The 19,626-nt window shown below is 42.2% G+C and overlaps 1 protein-coding gene and 1 pseudogene across 5 annotated transcripts; one reads left to right on the top strand and one right to left on the bottom strand.

Annotated features, from left to right (window-relative positions):
* Positions 1-197: 197 nt before the first annotated feature.
* Positions 198-19,096, top strand: LRRIQ4 (leucine rich repeats and IQ motif containing 4). 5 transcript variants are annotated; one of them, XM_029939920.1, is made up of 7 exons: positions 198-259; positions 7,173-8,220; positions 12,650-12,823; positions 14,148-14,286; positions 15,008-15,204; positions 15,429-15,559; positions 18,812-18,897. In XM_029939920.1, exons 2-6 carry the CDS (start codon positions 7,201-7,203, stop codon positions 15,555-15,557), a joined length of 1,659 nt encoding a protein of 552 aa, XP_029795780.1. In that variant the 5' UTR covers positions 198-259; positions 7,173-7,200; the 3' UTR covers positions 15,558-15,559; positions 18,812-18,897. The 5 variants fall into 5 exon arrangements, with proteins under 5 accessions (XP_029795780.1, XP_029795782.1, XP_029795781.1 ...); XM_029939922.1 differs by lacking the exon at positions 18,812-18,897 and adding an exon at positions 17,872-17,930; XM_029939921.1 differs by lacking the exon at positions 18,812-18,897 and adding an exon at positions 17,278-17,329.
* On the bottom strand, positions 13,129-13,239 carry LOC115293001 (annotated as a pseudogene).
* Positions 19,097-19,626: the final 530 nt, after the last annotated feature.

Here is a 19,626-nt window from a genome sequence, read left to right as displayed (position 1 = left end):
GTCCGGCTCAGAGTCACCCTGGCCTGGGTTAAAAAACAAAACAAAACAAAACACACAGACGGAGGGTGCTCCGGTTCCTTTGCAGGGAGAAGTTCTTGAGGTTTAGGGGGCACAGCTGATGGGGTAGGAGCCAGGGCTACAATGACAATTATGACACAGTCCCCTCCCCAAAAGTGTGCACATACCTGCGGGGGCCAAGTACAGAAGCACATGGTAGCACCGGGACGGATAAGCTGCGGAGCCCAGGGAGCTTAATGGGGTATGTAGATCAGCCTTGTGTCCGGGCAAGGGGTATCCGGGAGGGCTTTTAGTGGGAGGTGACTTCCCGACAGGTCCCAGTGAATCCGCACCAGGCGGAACTGCTTGGTAGGTGCTGGAGACACACAGGCACTTGGGGCTCCCCAGATGAGTATGTTGGGGGGCGGGGCAGGCAGGGGCCAGATCCACATGGAGCTCTGTGCATCCTCTGAGAAGCACAGCTGTTGGAGGGCAAGGGTGCTGGGAGCCCTCAGACAGGAAGCAGCTGGTGGACGGTGGATGACAGGCCCTAGGGGAGACGCTGAAGCAGCCACAGTAGCCCAGCAGAGAGAGGGCCTCAGCCCAGGCTGGACTCAGTGAAAGGAGAAGACTGGGACAAAGCCCAGCAAGGGCTACAGGGTAACATGCTCAGGATTTGGTACTTGGATGTGGGAGAGAGAAAAAGAGGAAGGAGGAAAGGAAAGGTCTTCTGCTTGGAGTTACCACAGACCACAGAGGAAGCAGCTTGAAGGGCCCTGGAACCAACCAGAGACTCCATGCCTGGAATAGAAGGAAGACCCTCACGGTGAAACCAGGACACTTAGGAGCACAGTTCTAAGGTGAAGAAGTGTCCAAGACCTCTCTCCCTGAAGCTACCCCACTAGGCAATTCCAGAAGAGCACTCCACTATTAAGCATTGTGCTAGAAGGCAGGGGTCTCTGTAAGCATCTCTTGAATTATTTCAGGTTAAACATGTTAGAAAATACGGTTTTCATTTAAGCCCCATTCTACAAACAAGGCCTGGAGGTAGTTTGAAATACTCCAGGGTGAATGTGGGCACAATTCAGCACCTGCTGTCCCCTCCCCATCCCTCCCCCAAGTATTTGGCGTCAAGTAGAGGAAAGTAAGGAGAGGTTAGGGATGAGTTGCTGCTCTAGGGGAAGGGAGGCCAAGCAAGAAGCGCCAATCTAATAAACAAAGGTCAGAACAGAATAAACAGAAAAGAGCTGCTTTTCACCAAATAGCACTTAAAGCATGGTTCTCCCTATCCACCTTAACAAAACGAAACAATATTTGCACAGAACTACAGCCTGTGTATCAAAACGCATATCAAATAGAATGCTCAAAAAAATACTGACCACATGTACTACTCATTTCCATCAGTACATTTTTCATTAACTCAATGATTTCCAAATGGAGGAGGGATGTAATTTTAAAGACCCTCCATTTGAGAATCATTGACGGTGGGGCAGAGAGGTGGGGGAAACAGATGTTGCCGAGCTGGCTTAAAGAAAACTTAAGTGGATTCACTGGGTGCTTATGTGTCAGGAGGTCTAACTTGCATCTCGGTTTTCTAGAAGTCAGAACCAAAAAATATATATATATACGAGAGTATGTAGTACCTATTTTTCTTTTTTTTTAATTTTTCTTAATGTTTATTTTTTGAGAGAGACAGAATACAGGTCGGGGAGAGGCAGAGAAAGAGGGAGACACAGAAGGCTCCAGGCTCTGATCTGTCAGCCCAGAGCCTGACGCAGGGCTCGAACCCACAAACTGTGAGATCATGCCCTGAACGGAACTTGGACACTTAAACCGACTAAGCCACCCAGGCACCCCTGTAAAAGGCAGTATTTACCTTTCTCTGGCACCGTATAGGAGGAAGCTTTAGTAGGTGTATCTTTATATAAGTAACTTAACAGACACATCCTTGACTATTGTTTTATAGAAATATTTTTGAAATGATTCTTTTAACTATTTAAAAGGCCAACAGATTGGTGTTTAACTATGATCTAAGAAAGTCCTGTCTTGAGATAATAGGGTCTAGGTAAGTGGTTTCCTGCTAACATGGAGATAGAAGTCAAAGGATCTGGGAGAATTAATATTTAACACACCCATTAGGTCAACGGAGCTGCTATCAAGTGTCAGAACAGAGTAAATTCCTGGTTGAATTTTCTGGTGAATTTCTTAAGTGCCAACTTCTGGTATTGACCATGCATACATGTTATTTAGATACCGAATATGCAGGTGGAAAAATGAGAGTTGTTATTGAAAAACTGATTTGGGGGGTGCCTGGGTGGCTCAGTCAATTAAGTGTCTGACTTCAGCTCAAGTCATGATCTCACAGTCCATGAGTTTGAGCCCCGCATAGGGCTCTGTGCTAACAGCTCAGAGCCTGGAGTCTGCTTCAGATTCTAAGTCTTCCTTTCTCTGCCCCTCCCCAGCTCGTTCTCTGTCTCTGTCTCTCAAAATAAAGACATCAAAAAAAAATTTTTTTAAAGAAACGATTTGGCCCATGGATAAAAGAAGAGTGGAGTGAGTTGTCAGAAAAGTTTACATTCTTATTGTCTGAGGAGATGAGAAAGTAAATTAGTGACCAGTAGTAAATAGTGTCTCAAACCTTGTTGCCCATTGTGCAAGACAATACTTTGGAAAAAGAAAAACACATTCTAGAAGAAAAAAGGTATGGTCTGTGAATGACTAGATCTATAGTTTGGGGATATGTGTGGTAGATATGGAAAATGGGTAAAGTGACATTTTGAGTCTTTTTAAAGACAAGTCCTGAGCAGCCATTTCAGATGGTGCCGACGGTGATACAGGCACACTGGTGCGGCACAAGCTAACAATTCCAGCAAACAAAATGTTTCTCTAAGGCCTCTTTTACCTTTAAGTGACTGATCTGAGGTTTTCAAAAGGATAGGGTTACTGGCCCTGTGCTTGGTAGAGCTCTTCACCTACAAACCTTTCAAAGCTCATTATCAGGTTATAGACCTCTTTTCTTCTTATTTCTCTTAAGAAAACATATCGTGTCTCAGTATCCCAGGACTAATTATGAAGTTTCTACTTACAAAACACTCTAACACCAACTGCGTGTTTTCCAAAGAAGCAAGTCTCCAGTTCTCTGAGGACGCCAAGTAGGTGTCGAAATGTTTCATTCTGACTTTGTCCCCAGAGTTAGCACAGATTCTACCGGGTGAGGGTTCAGTCCCACAAGACTGCTTCCCACTTCAGAGGCCAGCCGCAAGTCTTAGGTTGTCACAAGGACCGACAGACTACCAGTCAGGGGGTCCCTCAAGTTCAAGAATTTGCTTTCATGGTTTACAGGGCTCAAGGAAACACTTTACTTACTGTTACCGCTGTATTCGAAAAACTACCATTCAGGAAGTTTCTTTCCAAACGGAAGAGATGCATGTGTGGAAGAGAGGGCATCGGGAAAGGGCGCAGAGTTTCCATGCCTTCCCTGGGCACATGACCCTTACAGCACTGACCCAAAAGCTCTCCGGTAACCTCCCGTTTAGGGTTTTTATAGAGACTCCATTACGTAGGGACGGCTGATTAAATCACTGGCCATTGGTGATTAATTCCGCCGCCAGCCCTTCTCCCCTCCCCTGAGGTCCGGGGCTGAAAGTTCCTCCCCTCTAATCACGTGGGCGGTTCCTCTGCAACCAGCTGCCGTCAGGAAGCTATCCGGGTGCCAAACAAGAGTGAGGGCAGCGTGAGAACTCAGGTGTGGTTGAATGGGGCTTATTATGAATAACAAAAGATGCTCCTCTGCAACCACTAAGCAATAACCAAAGGTTTTCGAAGCTCTTGTATCAGGAACTCGGGAACAAAGACCAAATATATATTGTATCACAATGTAACACCCGGGATCTTCCTTTATTGTTGTCCGACCAAATTAGATTCTTCCTTGCCTCTGTTGAAAATCTCAAGTTGCTTGCTTTTAATAGTTTTCCACTCAAGTCTGAATTTTATGAATCTTCATTCAGTAGTACTTGAGAAGAGACTTAAACATTTTTCAAGGAATTTTATGGTTTTCCAGAAATTGTTATCAAAGCAAAGGATTACCATTACATGATTCTCAAGTCCTAGGTGTATTGAGGCTTTTTGCTTGTCTGTATGAAAGGGAGAAGGTCTCCCAGGTGTTTTAAGTAAAATGTTGAAACTAATTTAACTAGAAGTGGTTATTTATGGTCTCAGAGTCACGTTAACCGCAGGAACTTAATGTTATCTATCCAGTTGGTGTAATCAGACTTGGAAACAAAAGTGTCAACACTTGATGGAAATGTGAGAGGGTTGATCATTTTCCTAAAAGGTTTTCTCAGGCATTAAAGTTAAACAAAAAAAGAGCTAACTATTAAACTACTCAAACCCCGGCTTCCTGAAATGACACAGCAGTTATGACACTTAGACATTCCACAGTGATATCGATTTGGAACAAGTTAATTTGACCACATTGAGGTAGCAATCCCTATGAAGAAAATAGCCAAATAAGGAATCAATCTTCTTCATTCTTATTTACTGTGGTTGAATTACTGGCCAAGCTGTTGCAAATCCTGACTTTACAACCTCCTTTATTAAGTCTGCTGATGGATGTATAATATATATAGCTTTCAGAGGCTATCAAATTGGATCCAGACACATGCGGGCTCTATGATTCTGCCGAGATAGCACATGAACACACACATTCAGACATTCTAGGCAGGTCTCATCATGGATCAAGATGAATATTAGGAAAAATAAGTTCATTAACCCTAATCAGATGGCTCGTCCGCAAGAATCTTCCCCAGATGACTCTGCCTGAAGGGCTGCAAAGGAAAATCAGACCCGAATGCTTACACCCACGACTGGTTTTAATCAAAACCAGGCTTCTTGTAAACAATGTAAATATCCTTGGTAAGGTTAAGACAAATTCTACCCTCGACCCCCACTTCCTACTATGTTCTGAGAAAAGCCCTTTTAGTATCTGTATCTGTAAAACAGATCATAACGGTGTCTGCTTCTCAGGGTCCTAGTGATAGATTATAGGCACTGAGTAGAGCTTAGCACACATAGTATCCTGGGTGTTCTCTATTTTCATTTCTAGTATCACCTCAAGCTGTGTACTATGGATTTTCTAGGAGCCTTCAGTATTGTCAGTAGTTTATATTTAGGACACTGGAAGTTTTATCCTGCAGGACCGAACAGTATTAAATCAATCTACCTAATGATCAAATGACAAATGCTCAAAACAGTTCATTCTAGGCATAATCAATCAATGATAAGTCTTTTCTTTAAATAACAGAGAGCAACACTGTCCCAGAGCTCTTTTGGAGGCTAGGCATATGGTAATGAGGATCTAAATTTTTTTAAATGTTTATTTATTTTTGAGAGAGAGAGAGACAGAGTGTGAGCAGGGAAGAGTCAGAGAGAGAGGGAGATACAGAATCCGAAGCAGGCTCCAAGCTCTGAGCACAGAGCCTGACGTGGGGGTGGAGCCCACGAACCATGAGATCATGACCTGAGATGAAGTTGGCCACTTAACCAACTGAGCCACCCAGGCGCCCCTATAGTAGTGAAGATCTAAACCACATAGTGTTGCGTTGCAAGGTGCAGTAATATTAAGTGTGGGGCTCAAAGCATATCGCCTCCATCTAGGGACTGGGGCTCTGTGTGGATGGGATGCCCCATGCTCCCGTAGGAGTGTCCTCGTCTTAGAAGACAAGTCAAAGATGCTACAGTCAACCTACCCATCATCACATCATTGTCTGCTCTGCCTTCCTTCTTAGGCTTTGGGTGTGGTGTGTGGTGTGTGTGTGTGTGTGTGTGTGTGTGTGTGTGTGTATACTAATGACCAACAACTTAGTCTTCTGTAACACAGTATTAACATCTTAGATTTACAAGATTTATAAATCCAGTAGTGCAAGATTGCCAGTTTTGTGATTATTCAATATTGCCTTTTGCAATTCTAGGTTCTCTGCATGTTCACATAAATTTTAGAATCAGCTTGCTAACGTCTACTGAAAAAGAAAAAAAACCTATTGAGATTCTGATTGAGGTTGCACTGAAACTATAGATCCATTTGGGTAATACCGACATCTTAACATCGAGTGTTCTAATCCATGGACATGATTTATTTCTCCATTTAATTTCTTTCTGGGTTGCAGCTGTAGTTCATTTTGATTTCCAGCAATTTCAAATGTCCCACTTAGGGATTTAAGCCCCGCCCTCCAGTCAGACTTAGGGATCTAAAAGCATGAGAGGACAGGACCTCTTTGCACTTCCAGATCGCCTGCAACTTTTCCTAGGTCACTGAGTCAGCCCCAGTCTACTTGGGGAGAGGTGGCTCTGCATTTGAGACTCTGCTATGCTAATCCACAGCTTTTATTCTTTTATTATTTTTTAAATTTTTAATGTTTTATTTATTTTTGAGAGAGAGAGAGAGAATGAGCAGGGGAGAGGTGGAAAGAGAAGGAGACACAGAATCCGAAGCAGGCTCCAGGCCCTGAGCTGTCAGCACAGAGCCTAACGTGGAGCTCAGACTCATGGACTGAGAGATCATGACCTGAGCCAAAGTTGGACATTTAACCAACTGAGCCACCCAGGTGCTCCTCATACATGGCTTTTAAAAGTTTGACTGGTTTCTCCTGGTTTCAGAAGTCCCTTTGCCTGTGCATATGGAAGGCTAGCTTCTCTGCCTTCCAGTCCCCAAAGTTGAAAATGCCACCAGGCATGAAAGTGCCCACTGGTCTTCTACTAACTTAGAGAAGGGATGATTTCTTCTCTAGAATTCATTCTTTGAGCCTCCTTTGCATCCTCTCTGGTAGCTTCAAGAAAAATATGTAATATTTTAAAATGTTATTTTTTCCAAGCATTTTCTCAGTGTTCGTGGTAAGAGCAAACTTTTGCAACCTTCTATAGTCTACCTGCAAATAGAAACAAAATAGGGATTTTTAAAAACTGAATATAGACAATCTTTTTTTTCACATAAGTCAACCTGTTAGGAGTTTATACTTGAATTCTTCTCCCAGCATGAAACACAAAAACCTACATGTCATGCTATGTTAGAACATCAAGCCCTCGATGCAAGCAACTAAACTTGAAATTTATCTCTCTTAATAACAGAAATCCTGGTGAATAAACGGATTTCCCCCCCCCCCCTTTTCCCACTATTTCAGATTTTGAATATTTGAACTTTCCATCAACATGTCAAATGACATCATAAAATCAGGACACTTCGTTAAAATGCATCAGAAAGTTGATCCACAACGGGCCACTACTAGAACATTTTTCATTGATGCCTCTAATCAGAGCTTGACCACCATTCCATCAGAGATCTTAGAATTAGAAGACTTAGAAGAAGTGCACCTGGAAAACAACCAGATTGAAGAAATCCCCCCGGGTATTCGGCATTTAAAGAACGTCCGGATCCTCTACCTGAACAAGAACAAGCTGAGAAAGCTGTGCCCAGAGCTGGGCGGGCTGAGCGGCCTGGAGGGCCTGGACCTGAGCGACAACCCGCTCCTGCCCTCGTCCCTGAGCGTCCTCAGCGGCAATCGGCGGCTGCGCGAGCTCCGCCTCTACCGCACCGACCTGGCGGAGATCCCCGTGGACCTCTGCAAACTCCTCCACCACCTCGAGCTGCTCGGACTGGACGGAAACAACCTGAAATCCCTGCCCAAGGAAGTTGTGAACCAGACCAAACTGAGGGAGATCTACCTGAAGGGAAACCAATTTGAAGTCTTTCCTCCCGAACTCTGTGTTCTCTACAACCTGGAGATCGTTGACCTGGATGACAACAAACTAACTGACATCCCGGAGGAGATTGGGAACCTGACGAGGCTGCAGAAGTTCTACGTGGCTCGCAACGGCCTGCTCCTCCTACCCGAGTCGCTGTGCCAGTGCAGCAAGCTGTCCGTGCTGGATTTGTCCCACAATTGCCTCCACTCGATCCCGCACACCCTGGCCGAGCTGTCGGGGATGATGGAGATTGGGCTGAGCGGGAACCAACTGGAGAAGGTGCCGCGCCCCATCTGCAAGTGGACCTCGCTGCACCTGCTCTACCTCCGCAACACCGGCCTGCAGACACTGCGACGCTCCTTCCGGCGGCTGGTCAACCTGCGCTTCCTGGATCTCAGCCAGAACTATCTGGAATGCTGTCCGCGGCAGATCTGCGCGCTCAAGAACCTGGAGATCCTGGCGCTGGATGATAATGAAATATGCCAGGTACCTATTCCCTTCCCGGCTGTCACTGTGCTCTCACAAGGGCTTTTCCTGCCCTCAGTCGATGTTGATGTCCTCATTTGGACGTGGGTTATCTTCTCGATGATACGTGGAGAAAACTAGGCACTGGGAGCTTAACTAACGCGTTAAGGCCACGCCCCTTTATGTGACAGAGGCCAGTTCCAACCCAGAGCTGCTGGGCCCCAGAGTCTATGTTCTGTTTTTTGTTTTTTTTTTAGTGTTTTATTTTTTTTGAGAGAGAGAGAGAGAGAGAGAGAGAGAGAGAGAGAGAGAAGCAGCGTGAGCAGGGGAGGGTCAGAGAAAGAGGGAGACACAGAATCCGAAAACAGGCTCCAGGCTCTGAGCTAGCTGTCAGCACAGAGCCTGACGCGGGGCTTGAACCCAGGAACCATGGGATCATGACTTGAGCTGAAACCAGATGCTCAACGGACTGAGCCACCCAGGCTCCTGCCCTGCCCCCCCTCCCCCCAGTCTATATTCTTAACAAAGACCATCTCTTAACAGGGTTTCCTCACACAGCAGATTTCTTTCTGACACCCACAACCTTAGGCCTCCACTCATGGTGAACTGCAAAAACAGATTTGTCCCTACACAAATTCTTTCACAGGTGTGCAGGATGACGTGGTCAAAAATGTTCATCACAGCACTGTTGACAGTCATGAAGTATGGGAGATGGTGTCAGTAGAGCAATGAGCAAATAGATTGTGCTATGTTCATAAAATTAAAAACCAACACATGTGAGTGAACTGGAGCAACCAGTATGTGTCAACGTAGACAGATCTTAAAATTGTGATGTTTATTAAAAAGGAAAACAAATTGCAGAACCTTACACCATTTGTAAATTTTTAATCACACAAAACTACATATATATATATACACACACACACATAACACATACTTTGTGTATATTTAATATTTGTAACAAAAGTATAAAAATATGAACTAGAGGGGCCCCTGGTTGAGAGTTGGACTTTGGCTTAGATCATGATCTCACAGTTTGTGAGTTCAAGCCCATGTCAGTGCAGAGCCCATTTCAGGCCCTCTGCCCTCAATCTCTCTCTCAAAAATGAATCAACATTTATTTTTAAAACATTATAAACTAGAAAAAAAACTTGTTAAATTCTTAGTAGTGGCTGCCTCTGGGAAGAGAGAGAAAGTCAAGGAAATGAGGAGAGGATCCCAGGGAGCTCAATTTTAATTGCAGTATTTGATTTTATTTAAAAAATATTTTTATTTGACTACAGTTGACACACATTCGTTTTGTTTATTGACAAAAGATTTGGGTACACATGTGTCTTAATATTTGAAAATCAAAAAGAACAGTTCTGTTAAAGGCAAAAGACAAGTGTAGAGGAGACATCAGGTGATCTGGAAATCGACAACCATGATCAAATAATAGGTCTGTTTTTCCTGGCCATGGACACCGATCTCCTGTGTTCACCATACCTTATAGAAGTCATGGGCCTTGAAGGTTTGTTGGGGGCATTTTTGTTTTTGTTTAATCTCTTATTTGATTTTTAATTGAGAACTTTGTTGGGGGGCATTGGTTGTTGTTTTCCCTAGTTGCTATAAAGTTTTAAAACTGCCTTTCAGGAAGTTACTGTTTTGCTAGTAATTTAGGATTTAGGAAGAGAATCTTGGGCTTAATCTCTACTTAGGCAGCAACCCATTTTGGAGGATTTTAGAGGTTTATTGCAGGCCCTCTGCCCATCCCATTGCACTGCTGAGGTAAGAAATTCCTTTTACAGTAGACAAAGTCTGCCATTCCACATTGGGAGCAAAAGGCTCAAAATATAAAGTGTTCTTGGCAAAAATAACACATTGATTTAATTCCATATTGAATCATGAATGATACCTAATCCTTTCCTGTGAAACACTTTAAGAGGTCAGAATAGAAGAGGGAATCATATACAGATGGCTCCTTAACAAAGATAAGCCTCATCCAATACCAAGTTTTACCACAAGTCAAGCTGCACTGAAATGTGGTCGTGTTCAATATTATTATACTGAATGTGAAAATCTCTAACCATTGCCTGTTATTCTCCAGTTCTTATGATGGTATTTCTGGGTTTTGCTTGTTTTTCTCATTTCCTATTACGCTAATCCCTCCAGTAGCCTCCCAGTGCATTTGTCTGTATAGTGACACGTGACCTTTACACCAGCTCTTTACCTCCCCACCCCAAAGACTTTCCTGATGGGTTTCTGGCTCCTGGATCCTGGCCAGTAGCTTTTTCTTGCCTGGGTGGAGGCAAAAGTAGCTTTCAGTGTGTGTCTAGATGGATTTTATTTGTATGGTACGTTTCTGTTAAGGGAGAACTCATCCATAGACTGGGTAGAGCTCAGTGAGAACATCGGTAATAATTGTCCTCATTTGACATTCTGTAGGTTTTCTAGGCATCCAGATTTACTTCCACTGTACTTTACTGTGACTGTGATGGGATTAATTATTGGATCTTGAATATCCTGAAAAAAAATCTTTTGGGGTGCCTGGGTGGCTCAGTTGGTTAAGCATCCAACTTCAGCTCAGGTCATGATCTCATGGTGCATGGGTTCAAGCCCCACGTCAGGCTCTGTGCTGACAGCTCAGAGCCTGGAACCTGCTTCAGATTCTATGTCTCCATGTCTCTCTGACTCTCCCCTGCTCATGCTGTTTCTCCCTCTCTCAAAAAGTAAATAAAACACTAAAAAAATTTAAAAAAATCTTTTAACATTCAATGTGCTTTGAAAAAGAAAAGCTAAGCCTGTGAGCTGACTGAACAGCGATATGAAATTACTAGGTTATGATGAAGGGGTTAGATTGAAAAACATTTCCCTATTATTTTTGGATGCTTTGTTCTAAAAGGATCTAAGTGCCTGATGAAGAATTTTGAAACAGCCAGGAATGAAAGCTTAAATAGCAGCTTCCCTGGAGATTGACTTAAAAAAATAAGTAAATGAATAAATAAAACTAATAAATATTTTCTAGCATTTTTAGGACAATCGGCCTTCCCCCGGCCCAATAAAGAGAAAAATATGAAAGATTGCAGGTGTGTGACTTACTGTTATGTTATCCATCTAGGGGGCCTTCTTTTGACCTATTCCCCAATTTATCTATCCCACCATCTATCGAGGGGTCAGGCTGAGCTGAACTGTTAACTATTCTCCTGAATCAGAGAGTGAGGACTGAGGAATGGGCGGGGGAGAAGCCAGGGCTGAGACAGGGAACTGTGGGAAACAATGTCTCCATTAGGTGTAAAGCCAGATAAAGGAAGGCAGTTCAGGAGTTAAGAAGCTCTTGAGATATATAGCTGGGCTTTTTTTCCTGTGAGAAAACAGGTGTCTCTGTGACATAATCACTAGGGAGACCATCCCATGCTTTAAGAATGAGATTTTTCCATGTGCTTCCAGAGTGCCGGAAAGAGACCAATAGGTGAACAGAAGAGACTTTGACTTGACAAAAGAAGGAAATCTGGTGATTAGAGGTCTCCATCGAAGTAATGAGCTTCTCATTCCAGGAGGGGGTGGTTAACCGTGTGCTGGCTGGCTGGCTGTGGAATGTATTCAGCCATCCTATTAAAGGATTAGAACAGATGACCTTTCTAAGGCCTTCCAGCCCTGACAGTCTGAGAGTCTCTGAAACGTCTACCTAATACCTGTAAAGGGCTGTAAACCTTGGGATTGACTGGAAGGCAGAATATGACCAGATAAAATCATAATAGTTTTCATGGTTTGCTTCCAACTGAGATTTCACCTGATGTTTCTAAATTGCTGAGCGAAAGACTTTCGGGGTGAGAGGTCATGTTACTAAATTGATCAGTTCCAATAACGGAACTTGCAATAATAGTTGCAATAATACACCAATAACTTTAGTACTTTTTCAGCAGTATCAAGCATTTGTTACCTTACCATTCAAAAATTTGCAATAAAGTAGGTTTAAAATCGCTTCAGTGTAAAGCAGTGCATGAAAGTGAAGAGCAGAGAGGCTCAAGGGAAAAAGGAAAATTCCAGACTTTATTTTTTTAATTCTTTTTCTTTACATTTATTTATTTTTGAGAGAGAGAGTGAGACAGAGTGCAAGCAGAGGAGGGGAAGAGAGAGAAGGAGACACAGAATCTGAAGTAGGCTCCAGGCTCTGAGCAAACATTCAGCACAGAGTTTGCTGCGGAGCTCAAACCCATGAACCATGAGATCATGACCTGAGCGAAAGTCAGACGCTTAACTGACTGAGCCACCCAAGAGCCCCTCCAGACTTTAGATCTACAAAGTGTAAATCTTCTATATGCAAACATGTGTGCAAACTTTTTATCAGTAGGAATTGCTAAATTGCTCTACTTGATATTTATCAATTTACCTCAAAAATAAAAGCCCAATTTATGTTTTCACTGTTAAAAATAATCTTGACCTAAAACTCATCTTTTTGGAATACTTCTAGCTACCTCCAGATTTTGGCTCCCTTTCAAAACTGAAGATGCTTGGATTAACAGGAAATCAATTTGCTTCATTTCCGGAAGAAATCCTTTCTTTAGAGTCTTTAGAGAAATTATACATTGGGCAAGACCAGGGAGCCAAGCTCACCTATATGCCAGAAGACATTAGTAAACTACAGGTAAGCCTCCCCAAATGATTAGGCAAAGTACATGCCCACTGATTCCTTAAGTTGGCTGATACTGAGATCACACAGTGGTGTCCCCACAGGCTGCGTGTAGAATCACCCACACTAGATTTTCAACCCCCTAACAAGCAGTCATTATTCTACTCTGCAGTTTCCGCTGTTTTCCTGAGCCCCCGGATCTGTACTCAGAGAACGTGATTTTGCTGTTGGCTGTGCTGCGCCATATTCCTTTTCACTGTACAGCTTGGCGGGTTTCACTTGCATAAATTGAGCCCCACCGCTTCACATTTAATTTCTAGCTTTTGTAGGAGGCTCCTGAAAATTGTGCTATTTTGGGAAAAGTTTTCAATTAGCAATAATCGCGCCTCGGATAAACCTCATTGGCTACGATACTGCCACTGCGCAAAGCTAAATTGTGCTATTTTGAAGTGCCCATGGCTAGGAGCCTGCATTTTGGATGGGTCCCTTCCTGCATGATGGTGAGCAAATCAGGGTTCTTTAACGTTGCCCCAGTTTCCTGTGGCTATGGGTCCACAGCCCTGTGCTAAATCCTAACAAAGCAACAAGATAACGTCATTCAAAGGAGACCTACCACTGTGTCTTAATGTTTACTTTAAAGAATTGATATTTTTTCCCATGTCGGTGGTACTGCACTCTTACTAATGATAAAGTAGGTGCGGGCCACACACACCTCCACCCCCCAGTCGTGGAACTGAGCAACAGCATGTTTGTAAAGCACAGGTGCTTCTCACCTGTGGCACGGAGGTCCTCTTTCTGATTCTCCATTGCTTTGCCCTGTGTTCAGACTTCTCCTCCTCATCTTGCTCCTTGACATGCCATGCCACACCATGCTCTCTGAAATCGTAGGGTGATGTGCAAACATTATATTTTTATCTGGCGAATTTGAAAATAGTTAACCCATTATCTACACATTTTGACTTCTTCTGCTTGGGCAGCGCTGGATGGATACTTGAGGTAATTTCAGTTCTGTAGCAGTTGCTACAGATAATTAGCTTTTGAAAGCCAGCAAATGATATATATACTTATATTATCAATTATTTTCCCATAAAGTTCTTGTGAAGCAAATGCTAGATTCCCGTTTTCTTTTCCCTGCATAGATGGGAACCATGTCTAATGGTTTTACCCAAAAATAATTTTATGTTTGGATGTTGGTTTTTTAAGCATGTTTTCCCCTTTACCCTAATGCATAGTATCCCCATTGAAAGAGCATGAGAAATCACTACTGATTCTGGTTATTACAATTCTTTTTTTTTTTATCACCGTAAGGATCACTATGGTCTACTGCCATGTTTTTCAGAATCTTAAAGAGCTGCATATAGAGAACAATCATCTGGAGTACCTGCCCACATCCTTGGGATCCATGCCTCACCTGGAAGTTCTTGACTGCCGCCACAACTTGCTTAAGCAACTTCCAGATTCCATTTGCCAAGCACAAGGTGAGGAATCTTAGTAGATCCTCAGCCTAGTGGAGTGTGAGGCCAGCATTTCCATTTCCTTGATTCACCAAAGAGCAATCTCAACGTTCAGAGAGCTTTGCCCTACTGTATTACCTCCTTGCATGCCTCACTAGTGAGACAAGGAAAGCCACATGCCTGATTAGTACCACTAAGAACCTCACAAAGGCCATAAGACTGCTTATTGTAAATTGAATAGAGGAGTAAATAGCAAATGCTAAAAAAAATTAGCATTCATCCAGATAGTCATTACACTACTAACAATAATTTACTGAACACCTACTACATGCCAGAATTTGGAGCTGGGGGTCCTACAGTAGGTTTGCACTAGGTCACTAAGTTACTTGAATAAAAGGAAAAGTGTTGACCCAGAGAGATGAAATCAGCAAGGGGGGATTTTTGGGTTTTTTTTAAATAAACTTTTAAAAAAAGTTTTATTTATTTTTGAGAGAGAGAGAGAGAGCATGAGCAGGAGAGGATCAGAGAGAGAGGGAGAAACGGAATCCAAAGCAGGCTCCAGGCTCTGAGCTAGCTGTCAGCCAAGAGCCCTATGCGGGGCTCAAACCCATGAACTGTGAGATAGGGACCTGAGCCAAAGTCAGACGTTTAACCAACTGAGCCACCCAGGCTGTTCTTTAAAATCTACAGTTTGAATTTACTTGTTCTTAAGATAAATTGATCATTAAAAAGAAAACTGTTTCAGCTTTGAAAGAATTGCTGCTTGAGGACAACTTGATCACCTGTCTTCCAGAGGATTTGGACAGCCTGATGAGTCTAAAGGTGTTGACCCTGATGAACAATCCTATGGAGGAACCCCCAGGAGAAGTGTGTGCTGAAGGCACCCAGGCTATCTGGGAATACTTGAAGATGAAAAGAAACATGAATATAAAGGCAACAAAGGTAAAATCAGCAAATATTCTGGATAGCACACTCACAGTTGCTTTGGAAAGGGGTTAACGTTAAACATATTACAGACTATTCTGGGGCTGCTCTTTACACATCTATACGTTGTCCTCACCGAGAGTAGAGACTCTTATTTCCTCTATATCCTTCAGAATGAAGCAAGGGAAACTCAGAATACCAACTTAGCAGTTTTGCATTTTTGTTTTTTGTGTCTTTGTCAGATAAGAAGACAACAAACAGGGGAAAGAAAGCAAAACTTCAAATTCCCCAAACAGTCTAAAGTTCTTGGACTCTTCAAAGGACTGAAAAGCTTCAAAGTCACTAAGATAAGGCTTAAAAATCAGAAGTGAAGGTATTGATGGAACAGGGGTATAGAGACCAGAGTTCTTCTCTGCCATTAGCTAGGATCGAAAAGCCTTTAAAAAGGAGGGAGAGCAAAGAACCTTGTCATCTCCTCCTTGCCCACCTCGCCCATGGAGACATGGGATGCTCCCAGACAGGCCCGGCCCGGCCAGTGTCCACTTCAGTCGGTGTGCAGTATTCTCTGTTCAACTGTCCAAGCCCCCACTGCCCCTCAGACTGATGACCACCTTAGTCCTCCAACTAGTACCCTCGCTTCTTTATCTGTGCTGCCTACAGTATATCTTCCACTTAGCAGTCAGACCAATGCTGTTAAAACATAGGTCAGATCATATCACTGCTCTGCTGAAATCCATGATTTTCCTTTTGACCCAGAGCAAGAGTCAGTCTTCAGTCTCTGCTGTCAATGGCCCTTAACTGTATCAAACCTAACATCCTCTCTTTGGTGATATATATTATCTGATACCTTCTTTCCTCTTCTGAAATTAAACTCAGATAATATAACCTACCAAAACCACATAATTTTAAAAAATGTTTATTTATTTATTTTGATAGAGAGACAGAGACAAAGACATGGAGACCCCCAAGCAGCAGCTTAAACTCACCAACTGTTAGACTGTGACCTGAGCTGAAACCAAGAGTCAGAGATGTAACCTACTCAGCCACCCAGGTGCCCAAACATAATTTTAATAAATGAAAATAATGCCCAAGCTGCAACATAAAGGAAAAAGCACAGTAATTTATTTATTTTAATATGTATATTCTCAGGAATGGCTACACTGGAAGAATAAAAATAATACTTTTTGGGTACTTCCTAAAAGTATTGCAAAAAACCATGTGCCCTTTTGCACATTTTAAAATTGACATTTAGGGGCGCCTAGATCGCTCAGTCAGTTAAGTATTTAACCTTGGCTCAGGTCATGATCTCATGGTTTGTGAGTTCAAGTCTCGCATTGGGCTCTGTGCTGACAGCTCAGAGCCTGGAGCCTGCTTCAGATTCTGTGTCTCCCTCTGTCTCTGCCCCTCCCCTGCTTGCACTCTGTCTCTCTCTCAAAAATAAACATTAAAAATTATTTTTAAAAATAGAAAAATTGTTAATTTTTTTGCCACTAAGTTTACATTATTGCCAAGGATTTACTTGCCAGTGAGTTTTAAATATTGACATCTTAAAATAGGACTTTTATATCAGTACCTTAAATGTACCCAGTGAAATCTAAATAACACTATGATTTGATATGTCAGTCACATCAATTTATGTCCATTTACAAATACCTGAGCAAGCTTTTTTTTTTTTTGGCAGAAATTTTATGTTCACTTTCTTCTTGAACATGTATATTTCACTTTTTCATGTGAATTGATGTTAATGTTATATATATATTATATATAATTTTAAGTCATTTATAGATGACCTTTCATACTTTCAGGCAACACGAATTTTTATACACATTAAGTTCTAAAATTAAAATTTTTTGTGGTCATAAGTTTTCCTATGTCTTGGATTGAGTCATTAGTAGTATAAAATTGACCAAAAGAGTATAAAATCTATTAAAAATTTTGGTGGATAATTATTTGACTTCTAGGATTTGGGGGAAGAAATACATACACAGACGAGACTTTTCCACATAGTTTGTATATCCCCACATAAATGTTACTTATTGCTAGAATGAGACAGTGTTGACATCAGTTCTATTCCCATTTTTCATTTTACAGATGAACCTTGTTTACATGGCCAAGTTGACAAGAATGGAAGAAGCTTTTTTTTTTTTTTGCCCATCCTTTTTTGTTTCAAATAGTATTGCTTCACACATCTCTGAACTTCTTCCAGATTTATGTCCCAAAAAATCAGACAACAGGCTCTTAGCCAGCAAATCAACTGGTCTTCTTTCAATTTTCTTGAAGGCAAAGAGCTATGAACCACTTGCTTTACAAAAGAATTGGTTACCTAGTCTCTAGAGCCAATATCAATACTACTAGTCTTTTACTATTGAAATATAATCAACACAATTTTATATTAGTTTCAGGTACGTCATGTATTGATTTGACGATTCTGTGTATTATGCAGTGCTCACCACAGTCACCGTCGGTCACCATCCAATGTGATTTCAATATTATTGACTATATTCTGGTGCTGTAATTTTCATCTCCATGACTTAACTTTACAACTGGAAGTTTATACTCTTAACCCCTTCACCTAGTCCAATCACGCCCCCACTGTTATCTGTATTTAAGAGTCTGTTTTATGTTGTTGTTTGTTTTGTTTTTTCAATACTACTGCCTTGTATTATCTTTTTTGTGGTGTTCCAGAGGTTTCTGGAGTCTAGAGCAACACACTCTAGTCAGATTCAGGTGGCAGTTGTGAAGGCAGAGGTGGGAATGGAGAACCAGCAGCTGGGTTCCGAGGAACACATCGTAGGAAGGGGTGCGCATGCAAGTTGAAGCTCTGGAAATGGATTGCCTCCAGCTTATCCAAGCCTGCATCCCCTGGAAAAGTCTCAGTAGACCAGGGTACACGTTACACAATTGAAGACTGCTAAATCTGGAGACCGCAGAAAGCCCCGTAAATGTCTAGAACGCCTCTAGAGGGCGATACTGTTCCCTGGGAAAATTCCCACCTGAACGGATGTGCTACTGCTGTCACTTCCCATCTTATCTGTCCCGTTTTCACATCACAAACAGATCCTTAGAATTGTTCCAGGGCCCAAGCCTGCTCCTCCCTCTGCTCAGAGATGCTTGCCCCGGATATGGACAGGACTCTGGCCCTCACTTTGTTCAGTCCGTTGTTCAGTCCCTGCGCACATCTCCTCGTCCCTGTGAGCCCCCTTACATAAAACAGCATAGCTCACCCGCTTCGTTCACTCATTTGTTCATTCATTCAGCAAATACTTATTGACCTTTTGCCATATGCCAGGCACTGTTCTAGGCACTGGAAGTACATCAGTGAACAAAACAGATTTTTTTCTGTCCTTTTAATGCTTAAAGTCTAGTGTGATGGAAAAGAAGACCTGAAATATAAAACATAAAATTATATAGTCTGTTAGAAAGTGATAAGCGGCATTGAAAAAAGTTCAAGCCAAGGGGAACTGAGATTGCCAAGATGACTGGCCAGTTGAGAGAGAAAATAAGGTGAAGTTCTAATGACATTCCATTCTCCACATCTTTAGAATTAAATATCCAGAACAAAGAGATCACCATCCCTAGTCCAGAGTGATACCAGCTGATGTTGTTTGGGTTTATCTTTTTTCAGATTCAGGCATGGTGGCGCGGAATAATGGTCCGGAAAGGATTGGGGAGATTTGAAGAACTAAAATTGCAAAAGAAAGGAAAGACTTCTCCAAAAGATAAGAAAGGGAAAAAAAATGGAAAAGGAAAAGCTGTAAAGAAAAATAAGAAATAATTCTATAATGAATTGAGGTAATGAACCCTGATGGATTAAGAAGGAAAAACATCTAGGAATTAGATACCTACCATCCTGAGGTTATTCACAGAATTATAGTTACGTATAAAAATAAAGATTCTCACTTCGTCGAAATATTTATGGATGAAATAATATGATGCTTGGGAACTGCAGCAGAATAGTATCAAGGAGAGGTAAGCATGGGGGATCCAAATGGAGATTCGTTGTACTACCCTCTCTACAACTTTTTAAAAAAAGTTTGTTGATTTAAGTAATCACAACACCTAATGTGGGACTTGAACTCATGCCCCTGAGATCAAGAGTTGTGTGCTCTTCTGACTGAGCCAGCCAGGTACCCCTGCAACTTTTAATTTTGAAATAGAGACTCACAGGAAGTCCCAAAGAAATGGACAGGAAGTCCGTGCCCCCTTCACCTTCCCTCAGTGTTGACATCTCATATAACTCTGATAATTTTAGAAAATTTATATTGGTGCCACCAACTGAGCATATTCAGATTCTTTCTGTTGTATGTGTGCTTGTGTGTGTGTGTGTGTGTGTGTGTGTGTGTGTGTGTAGTTCAACACTGTTATGTCACATGGAGTTCATGTGGCCATCACCACAAGTCTCCTTTGTTCTATTCCTTTTAGTCACACCTACGACCTACC

The sequence above is a fragment of the Suricata suricatta genome, chromosome 5, assembly GCF_006229205.1.
Source record: "Suricata suricatta isolate VVHF042 chromosome 5, meerkat_22Aug2017_6uvM2_HiC, whole genome shotgun sequence".
Taxonomy (NCBI): domain Eukaryota; kingdom Metazoa; phylum Chordata; class Mammalia; order Carnivora; family Herpestidae; genus Suricata; species Suricata suricatta.
This window is presented reverse-complemented; position numbering and strand designations above follow the sequence as displayed.